General features: G+C 31.5%; 1 protein-coding gene across 1 annotated transcript in view; it reads left to right on the plus strand.

The window, feature by feature from the left end:
* The window catches only part of LOC132739315 (uncharacterized), a 75,622-nt gene extending 66,063 nt beyond the window's left edge, over nucleotides 1-9,559 (plus strand). The window contains exons 35-41 of the mRNA XM_060727002.1: nucleotides 1,240-1,561; nucleotides 2,088-2,190; nucleotides 2,544-2,631; nucleotides 3,675-3,833; nucleotides 4,916-5,038; nucleotides 7,440-7,545; nucleotides 7,968-9,559. Coding sequence (XP_060582985.1) covers nucleotides 1,240-1,561; nucleotides 2,088-2,190; nucleotides 2,544-2,631; nucleotides 3,675-3,833; nucleotides 4,916-5,038; nucleotides 7,440-7,545; nucleotides 7,968-8,247 — 1,181 coding nt within the window. The 3' untranslated portion in view covers nucleotides 8,248-9,559. The remainder of the gene's footprint in view (nucleotides 1-1,239; nucleotides 1,562-2,087; nucleotides 2,191-2,543; nucleotides 2,632-3,674; nucleotides 3,834-4,915; nucleotides 5,039-7,439; nucleotides 7,546-7,967) is intronic.
* Nucleotides 9,560-11,221: the final 1,662 nt, after the last annotated feature.

An 11,221-nucleotide genomic window follows, 5' to 3' on the forward strand; every position in this document is an offset into this window, starting at 1 on the left:
GTCCAACAGGGGTTTTGGTTCCACTCTGAAATTACACTGTCCTATATATTTTCTTTATTTTTACCCTATTATGTCATATATTGAACACAAACATAAGACAGTTTATCTTGTAGATTGTGTTGCTTGTACTGCTAAATTATACCTGAAAAAAATGAAGTCAAATTGCTTTAAGAATAATTTATAACTTACTTTGATATTTTTTCACTATATATTTCTTTAGTTCAATTTATATTGTAAACTAACACAATATTATTTTTGTGTCGCCTCTACGGAGTAGTGGCGACATATAGGGATCACTTCTCCGTTGTCTGTCTGTCCGTCTGTCTGTCTGTCCATCCGTCCGTCCGTCACAAAACTTGTGCGGACTACTCCTCATAAACTAGTGGTGCAATGTTATCCAAACTTTACAGGAATGATCAGTATCATGTCTAGTAATGCATATCGTCAGCATTTTACGGTTCGATGATTTTTGTCTGAGCCAGGGCCCTTTAATTATTTTTATTTTTAAGTTTATCCGGGCTATTCGTCTTACACCACGAATGCAATTTCAATGAATTTTAAAGGATTGATCTGTAGCTCAAGTCCTTGCACAAATTGCACGGGTTTTCTGGTTGCTGAGTTATGGCCCTTTAATAAAAAAAGGTTTTTTTGTGTGTTGCCAGATACACAAAAGCTTGTCCGGACTACTTCTCAAAAACTACTGGTGCAATTTCATCCAAACGTTACAGGAATATTCAGTACCAAGTCTAGTTGTGCATATTGTCAGCATTTTCCGTTCAATGATTTTTGTCAGAGTTATGGCCCTTTAATAATTTTTATTTTTAAAGTTTGTCCGGACTAGTTCTCTTATACCACTAATGCAATTTCAATGAAACTTTACAGGATTGATCTGTAGCTCAAGTCCTTGCGCATATTGCACGGGTTTTCCGGTTGAATGATTTTTGGCCGAGTTATGGCCCTTTGATAAAAAGGTGTTTTTTTCTGTGTGTTGCCAGATACGCAAAAGCTTGTCCGGACTACTCCTCATAAACTACTGGTGCAATTTTATCCAAACTTTACAGGAATGATCAGTACCAAGTGTAGTTGTGCACTGTCCGTCTGTCTGTCCGTCTGTCACAAAATTTGTCCCAACATGAAATTGGCCATTATGAGGCGACACATGTGATTACTGATCGCTCTTGTGTTTAATATGTATTTTAAATTGATAGGACATAATTATGATTGTGTTATGTTTTGCAGCAACTGTCCAACCTGTGATCAAGTTGGTGATCGTACGTGTCCAATTGGTATTTTTTGTAAAGATCAGCTCGTGTAGTGACACGGTCTTAAACGGAATCCTCACTAGACTCTCATTGTCATCTCGTAACACATTTATAAATGCTAGAATAAATAAATATAAGAACAAAGATCGTAGCATCTGTAATAATGAGGACTGTGATAACTATAGTTTGAAGTTTGCTGACAACAATCCTTGTACTTTGAGGGGTGCCGGACGTAAAAGACGACAAACTGGAACAACAGATTATGCTCTTAATTTAGTTGCTGAGTTTAAGAATGTTAGGTGAGGATAAAAAATTTTATGATAAATTTATGTTGATCTAGTTAATCTTACATGAACAGAGGATCAATGTCTAGTAGTTAAATACATGTAAATTACTCTTTGTGGTGTCTCTAATTTCGGTAATCATTGAACTATGTCAAACAGAAATTATCAGATAGCTTTTAACCAGTGCCGTCATATCTACCTTGGTAAAAGAAAACTCATAATGTTTAAAAAAATACATAAAACTAGAATAGCTAAATTAAAAACTTACATTTATATATTTTTTGTGCTCTGTTTTTCTAACAAATAGCCGAGTTATTGTCATGACCCACTTAGCCATAATCAACAGTGGCATCAGTTAAACTTCTTGGTGAACCTTTGACTTAAGTTTATGATCAGTAGCTTCAACATTAACAAAGCTATAACATTGGTGCAGCATATATAACATACAGTGCATGCACTCTTTGAGAATTTGATTTGTGCCCCTACATGAATAGTTTATTTTGTAAATAATCTGTTAACTTATGAATGTTATATTATTCAGTGAGCGCACTGTTGACAGTGATACTGGGGATACATTACCAACAAAAGATGTGATAAGTGAGATTATTGAAGACAACAAAGATACCCTTTCACCAGAATCTGATGTAAGTAGTTTTTGTGAATAAAGTTAGTTTGCCAAAATTTTCTGATTTTTGTCCAACATTATTAATATAGTCAGCTTCAAGTTGTTATTGCTGTTATGGACAAATTGCAAAAGGTTTGATATTTTTGTAATCAGTGATAACTTTAGAAGTTTACAGCAACTAAGCTGAAACACAAGTCTGTATTAGACAGAATACAGAGATGATTTAAATACCATTAATAAACAATTTTTAGAACAACAATATTAGAACTTGAATTAAGATATGTCATGATCTAAAGACTTTTAGTTCATTATAACCCTATAAGATGTATTGTTTTGTTACCGTTCAAGAATTGTTGTTGTTTTTATTTATAGCCTAATGAGATACAATTTAGCAGTGCTGAAGAACCAACTGAAACTGTAATATGTGCTGCTGGCCAAAATTCTGTTAACAATCAGTGTGGTAAGTGATAACTTATTGAATCAAGGAACATTTAATACTATAAAATAGTTTTCTCAAGACTTTCTAACTGTGTTCATTAACAGTTGCTCAAATTTGGGAACATTAAATTTTGCTAAAAGCTTAAGGTATGCTTATTCTGTAGCAATTTTTGAATTTCCATATTTAATACACAAGTTTCTTTAACCTTTACCCTGCTGAAGGCAAAAGTGATTTTTTGCCACCAGTATAGAGCCAGACCAGCCTGCACATCCATGCCAACTTCAAATTCTGACCTTGATATCCACTTAAATTGATAATTGACTGTTCTAAAATGGAAATTAGAAAAGTCCATTTCAGTAACTCAATAGGTTAAGGGTTAAATATGTTTGTAAATATTTTTACTGGTACAGAGATGTAAAATAGGGCTGGGGCGAGTATCCGAGTACTCGGATAATCACGAATCATAGTGAAAAATCGAGTTTGAATATTCGTAAGCCCAGAGATCGTGGATCGCGATTTAAGCTTTTTATATACTTTCACTGTTTCTCACAATTTGAGTATAAATTATATGAAGTTTACCTAAATGCAATTTGCCGGTTAAAGACCAAGTACCATGATGCTGAGCTAGGAAGTAATTGGTTTCAAAAAACAAAACAAAAATACTCATCCAAAGAATCTATAGTTTATATTTTATATGTTTTATGTTTAGTATATTGTTGTTGTTGTGTTTTTTTTTTGTTTTTCTTTAAATAAACATGTTTTTATAACTAATGTACATGTTTTTATGGGTGTCTTGATAACAAAAGATTTGTGGTTCGATTTGTGAATCGTAAGTGCTGAATCGTGGTTCGGATCGGATCGTCACTTATCCGACGATCCACACCCCTAATGTAAAATAGACCAGGTAATTTTAATTTGAAAGTCAAGATACATAATATTTTCTAGAAGGTAATGCATTTGGCCATCCAAAGAATGAACTGAGTGCGCCGAGTTAAATTATTAGAGCGCTGAGTTAAATTATTATATTAAACGATTGTGTTCATGTTTTGTATAAATTATTTCAGTTGATTGTAATACTGGACGCTACAGTGAAGATGGAGTGACATGTGAGCTGTGTCCTAAAGACACATATCAAGACAGGACTGGCGAGTCATCATGTAAGAGTTGTCCATCACGAACGTACAACGATGATACAGGAGCTACTGATGTGTCTGCATGTAAATGTAAGGGCACTTTTATAATGATCGTGTATACCATATAACATTGAATGACATTTTTTATTACTAAATATGTAGATTAGTTTATACAAATTTATTTTAGTTTGATTGTTTCGGAAGCTATAAGCTTATTGAAACACTCTCGAATCCGTTCCTGGAACCAACCAGTACTAAGCAAAGAATGTAAAGTTTCTTGCTCAAGGAAACAACGGCTTGCCCCTGACAGGGTTTGAACCCCTGCGGTCAGCAATCCTTAGATATTGTTTACCATAGTTGATTTTAAATTAGAATACATTTGTATTTGCATACAGTTATGATATAAGCTGGTGAAAACACAATTTTAAACTCTTAGCCTACTGCCTGCAAAAGATTCTACCAATGCAACCAGTGCAGACCAATATCAGTCGACAAATGTTTGCCATCAGATCTTGGTCTGCACTGTTCTCTATTCATTCAGGATGTATTTTGAAATCCCCCCCCCCCCCCCAAAAAAAAAATATATAAATGGTCGTGTATAGCATTTAAAGATTGGCAAGTCCAGTCAAGCTTTTCTAGTTAAGTTATTTTTTAGGGTTAACAAGTTTAATCTTTAGTCTACAAAAGAATCCAATTAAAATAGACATAGTAAACATTTGCAAAAAATCAATGTATGTATACATGCCACATACATTACATATAATAAATAAGCTCAAGTTCAATGTTAGAAATTTTTATTATGATTTAAAATAGTATCTATTAAAGTTGTATTTTTACGCCCCCACCAAGGGGGTTAGGCAAATAGCATTCGGAGGTTGGGCATTTAGCATTTGCCTTTGACAGTCCATTTCTCTGTCACACTCTCTGACTCAAGACTAACAAAACAGTGGCATGTGGTGCAGTTTTATATGTTTTTGTATTGGTATACAATATGAAAGGCTTATTATAGAAAGTGAAATTCATTGTCAGATATGTTACAAAGTTCACACTTATTGTGACATCAGCCTGCTACTTGAAATTTTGTACTCCTAATAATCTCTAAATATATGAGAAGTTTGAAGTTAACAACTTACAATGTACAATATAAATGTATAAAATAATCAACATTTCAGCATACTGTGTTAGCAACCCAAATTATTGTAACAACAGAGGTATATGCTCAGACTCGGGGCGACGTAGTGCATCATGTAGTTGCTATGAAAATTATGAGGGTGCAACTTGTGCCACAAAGAAAGGTATTAAAAAATTTTATAATACTTATCCTGAAGGTAGAGTATTGATAAAAGTCAACAGATATGTTTGGCATGTGACATAACCTACTGCACGTCACCTAGATAGTTCAGATTATGAAATCACAGTCAAAGTGACCCAACCTTTAGGATCACTAATGTAAACATTAATATACATAGGTTAAACTAATAAAATCATATTTTCTGTAACCAGAATGCCAGAAGCCTAGTAAACATCTACCAAGTTCTATCAAATTTATCCTCTGGGATCAAAAGTAACCATAACAATTATTTACTTGTTTTAAAATTTTTACAAAAAGAAAGGGAGGCAATAGATCATAGAAAAAATGGTTGGAAATCTGAGCCCAAAATTGATGCTCCAAACACCAATATCACCTAGTGGAAGATAAGATAAGATAAGATAAGATAAGTTTTATTTCAAGTCGGCAAGTTTTCAACATTACAACATAAGCTCTAGGAGCTTTTATAACCGACTGTAAATAACATAAAGTATAAGATCAACAAAGATAAAACAGCTACAATAAAAAATGATTAGACATGATATATATACATCACATGCATAAAATAGACCTTTTAGGATATATTTATAAAAACGAATCATATGCTAAAAAACTAAAAATGATAGTTTACCCAAATCTACATCACTAGCAATGTCTAGTATCTAAAAATTTACTTAAAGTTCAATAATATACCGAGTAAACAATTAAAAATTTAATGAATTATTTAAATAAATAAATAAATAAAAATACTAAAAAAAAAAAATACATTTTTATATATAATTTAAATATGAAAGACTATGGATTATCAGACTACACAAAGACAGAAGGTATTAAACATGTAAGTCATTAGTTGAACTCATTTAACAGCTAGCTTGAGTCATGCTGGAAAAGATAAGCAAAAAAAACAATTAAACAAAACAAAAAGCAAAATCAAAACAAAAGATCACAAAATAAAGCAACATCCTATCTAGAAACTAAATGATAATATTAACATAAGCAGGGAAGAATAGCAAAAACACATTTAAAGCAAGCAAGAAAAAAAACAAAAAACAAAAAAAACAAAAAAACTGAAGAAGCTAAATGATAAATGTGACCCAAAAGAAAATGTTCATACCCAGAAAAAATAAATAAAAAAGTGGAGTAAATCAAGATATAGAAGTTAGCTGCAAGCAATACATTTACACTGTTTACCATTCCAGGATGAAATTAACTTTTTAAACTGAGCAAAATTTGAACATTTTCTAAAATTTTCGGGTAGAGTATTCCATAAAGCAGGTGCAGCATACCTGAAAGATTTTTTACCTGTAGTTGTAGTTCTTACTTGCGGGATCTGCAAAATATTTGAATATTTAAAATTAATACCAGTAGTTTTCTTGACAATAAGGTCAGACAGAACAGCAGGAGACATATCATGAAAAATTTTAAAAGTTTCAATGGCCATAGCCCTCATTCTTCTTATTTTTAGAGTTGGTATATTAACTTTTATCAGCATATCTTCATAACTTGAATTAAAATCATTATATACAAATCTGAGTGCTCTTTCCTGTAGTTTTTCCATCTTGTTTGTATTATTTTCTGAACAGAAATGCCATGCCATAGGACAGAAATTAAAATTGGACAAAATAAAAGTATGAAAGATTGTTAGCCTATTTGTTTGATTTAAATTGTGACCTATTCTTTTGAGGATGTTTAACTGATTAGCAGCTTTTTTACATATATTGCTTATGTGAAAATTAAAATTTAATTGTTGATCAATGTCGATGCCAAGGAGTTTTACAATTTCGTCACATGTTATTTCACTAGTATTAATTTTGAAAGCTGGGGATTTAGTGAAAGTTTTCTTCCCTACAGCAATAGCTTGAAATTTATCAGGGTTAGCTTGCATTTTATTAAAATGAAACCAATTTATAAGATAGTTACTTTCTTGTTCTAAGGTACATATTAGTTCATCAAAATATTTAGTCCGAAAAGAAAGGAACAAGTTCTTTCTTTTAAATACTAAGCAATAAACATAGATTACTGACTAGTACACATATTAACATTTTAAGTAAGACCTGGCTACAAATTGACAGAGACCTACAAGTATGCACAATCTCAATCTCAGATTCAAGCAAAAATACTTCATTATTTTCTTAATGGTAAAATTTCATCTTATGAATTATGTTTTCTTATTTTGCTTGTACATGTACTTTAAATGGGTTTGAGAGTACTAGAGTCAAGGTCATTAAGGCTACAGATGAATGTTTCTACCTTCTGTTAATAAATTATGCTTGAAATAAAAGTATTAGTAGTTGAAGTTTCTGACCAGGTGTGTATTAAAACAGCTATTAAGGCCCTCTTGCATATCATTATAACTTGTATATAAAATTGATGTTTAAATATTTTAGAACCATCTTCTGACTTGCCAGCAATATTGGGCGGAGCTATAGGTGGAGGCGGAGCTTTACTGATAATCATCTTGATAATAGTGGGAGTGTTCATGAAATGTTCAAGGTATGACATTATGTGTTTAAAATTCTGTTTAAACTTTACATCTTAATTGTTACAGGTCTGTAATTAAAGTCCAGTAATAATAATTGAACAAATTTAAGGACGTTTTGGGAGTTTTCATAAAGACATATAGGCAAAATTAAAAATGTTCAATAGAATTTCTTTAAACTTGGCATGTTGTAAGAATATGATAACAGAAACATTTTAAGCGAAAAAAAATGGGGTCACCGTTCTCCTTTTTGAGTTATCTGCCCTTGAATCGGACTTTTTAAAACTCCAAAAACGTCTTTAATCATTTTTAATATGGAAGAGTACTATTTAGATATACATGTTTATTATAACAGTGATAATGTTATTGGATTGTATAGACCTAGTAATGTGTATACTGGTATATCTAATTATGATGAATTATTTTATATTTTCAGAGACTCGGTTTCAAGTGGAAAGAGACATAAGCAGTATCATGACCCAGAGTATATTCAGAATGGAGCATATGACGGAACTTATGATAACTTTGGTTACCATGGCAGACAGGTCCGTCCAGTAGCTCCGTACCCTTCTATTGGTTATCCAGCGCTTGGATACAAGCCAGACCAAAGCTTTGAGGAAGCAGCATATGGCGGTCCATATAAATACCGTCCGAGCATTAATGAAGAAGATCTAGGTCAGAGGGACGAGGAGACGCGCTTCGTCTGGTCGGCATAATATCATTGACTGCAAATATTTGTTTTAGAATACTCATCAGTGTTTATAGTGGTTAGAGAAATTTTTATACCATGATTTAAGAATGTAATTTTACTAACACAAATTCTATATTTCTAACAAGTATGATTGAAATACAAAAATGTACATGTAATTAACAACTTTTTGTTCAATCTCAAGTACATGCTTAAAAGTAAATATGTATTAAAAATCAAAACTATAACAGGAAAATTTATAAGCCACAATTACTGGTTTTATTTTTTTAAATGTTGAGTGTTTTATATTCAACAAAGAAAAACTATCTAGTACAGGTACATATATACTCTTTATACATGTACATAAGGATATGTAAAAAGCTTCATAACTTGTATATAATTTTCATTTACCTAAATCTTAATAATATAGCCAATTTTCAAGGCACTTACATGTTATCAGTTTTGTTCCAAAGTTAGTGTATGTAATAGGGGTGGGGATTTCATGTTTAAGTTTAGTGTGAATTCAAGGCATCTGTCTTGAACACATTATTCACTGTTGAATAGAGAATAAGTGAATAAACATTGTGCCATAATCAAATGGATTCTGATTTTATACTTTTTCCTTAAAAGAAAATATGTATGTGCCTGAAAATTTTCTTTGCTTAAACATGTATTAACTTTGCAGAATTATCATACATTTTTAAGGAATATTTTTCCACAAGGCTTGTACTTACCATAATTGATCAAGCACTGAAGATATTTTTTTTTTGATGTTATGTAATTTCAAGTTCAAAATTTGAGGGTTTGTTTTTTGGTTCAAATTGTGTTTACATACTACATTCTTGTTTGAGAAGACAAAATATTATGTTGAAAATAGTAATCATGTCAATAGTTAAATTTCACAAAACAGATTTAGTTGATATTTGGAAATAACTATTTTTCATATATAACAGCAAGTTTCTGTCATCACATGCATTCAGAATATACAAATTATAAATATATGAAACTATATGTCAAAAAAATATATTTTATTCCATTTTTTTTTGCAAATTTTCTATTTTTAAAGACCTATAATTTGTTTATTTAGTTTATAAGAATATTCAAAGATTATAAAATATTTGAACATATTGTTGTTGTCTATTCAAATGGTAAAACTGCTGTGATTTGTTTTGTTTGGAAGGTGGAAGAAATGATGTACATGTATTAATAGAGTTGGAGACTTAAAATGTTTATAAACTGTTAAAAAAATTGTTTTTGTGTTCAAAATTTCTAATCTAGATACTCAATTATATTGTAAACATTTTGTATATCTTTTGAAATAAAAAACTTATATTTTAGTATTTACGACTTCTTGTTTATCTGTTAAAGTCCGGTAACCATTAAATCATATACAGTATACTAACAAATATTAAATACTGTTATACACTTAAAAGATATACTATGCTCATCCTTGACAGTAAAATTTTTTGTCACAGAAATCTATGAAATTCTATGAGTATGTCTAATTTGAATAACAGAATGAATAAACTATGTACATATCGGAAGCTGCGTTCCCTGTTACAGGTCAAGTAAGGTTGGTTATTTCTTTAAAAAAAACTGCCAGTCTTTTTAATGACACTATATTTTTCATATTGTGTCCACACATAGTGTGTAGAATTGTAAACATAACATGTACTTTGTGTGAAGTCAAAACATGTTTATTAGATATTTACATAGACAGTGTAGCAATTATCAATATCAAATTTGCACATAGTATATCTACGTGGATTTACCATGCTGTGTTCTACCTGCCACAACCATTATCAGTTAAAAAAAAAACAGCGGCAACTGTTCCAATAAAACATAACAAGGACTGTCAGAGGACAGTAACGCTCGACTATTCGAAAAGTTGTCACAAGGGTGTTTCATTGAGTATAATTATGCTTTCCTATATGAATACATGAAATTGTCCAAAAAGGTACAAACCCTTCAGTAGTTATAGAGATACCAGCTTACAAGCAAAAGTTTATCTAGAATTTCTGAGTCGAAAAAGTGGAATAATTATGCAAAAAAGCAATCAGAGTTATGGGACTTGTGCCAATCATCTTAAATAATCACAGAGAACAAGTGTGTGAAGTTTCAATCCATTCCCTTAGGGAGTTATGGAGATACCAGGTTACATGCAAACACTTAACCAAGAATTTCTAAGTCGAAAAAGGGGCATAATTATGCAAAAAAGCAAACCAGAGTTATGGGACTTGTGCCAATCATCTAAGATAAACACGGACAACAAGAGTGTGAAGTTTCAATCCATTCCCTTCAGTAGTTATGGAGATACCAGCTTACACGCAAAAACTTAACCAAGAATGTCTATGTCAAAAAATGGCATAATTATGCAAAAAGCAATCAGAGTTATGGGACTTGTGCAAATCATCTTAGATAATCACAGAGAACAAGTGTGTGAAGTTTCAATCCATTCTATTCAGTAGTTATGGAGATACCAGCTTACACGCAAAAACTTACCCAAGAATTTCTAAGTCGAAAAAAGGGGCATAATTATGTTAAAAATCAAATCAGAGTTATGGGACTTGTGCCAATCATCTTAGATAATCACAGAGAACAAGTGTGTGAAGTTTCAATCCATTCCCTTCAGTAGTAATGAAGATACCAGCTTACACGCAAAAACTTAACCACAGGGACGCCGACAAATGGGTAACTGCATTTAAGCTTGATTATTCTGTGAATAGTCGAGTTAAAAATGGGTATAAAATCCATGAGCATTGACCTAGGAATTTCAAATTTTGTATGTACATGCTCGTGGATGTCAAAGGTCAAGGTCACAATGCCAATAGTGAACGTAACCTTAAAAGGGTATAAATCCGTATCTTATAAAATATTTTTATGAAATATCAAGAGTAAAATTATAGTGGTTCCATTATTATAAAATTGATTCCCGAGAAAATTGTAACATAGAATGTTTCTCTGTCATTTAATACATAGAGGATATTGAATGAGTGTAAATT

This window comes from Ruditapes philippinarum, unplaced genomic scaffold (genome assembly GCF_026571515.1).
Source record: "Ruditapes philippinarum isolate M1 unplaced genomic scaffold, ASM2657151v2 ctg157_1_1_1_1, whole genome shotgun sequence".
Lineage (NCBI taxonomy): Eukaryota > Metazoa > Mollusca > Bivalvia > Venerida > Veneridae > Ruditapes > Ruditapes philippinarum.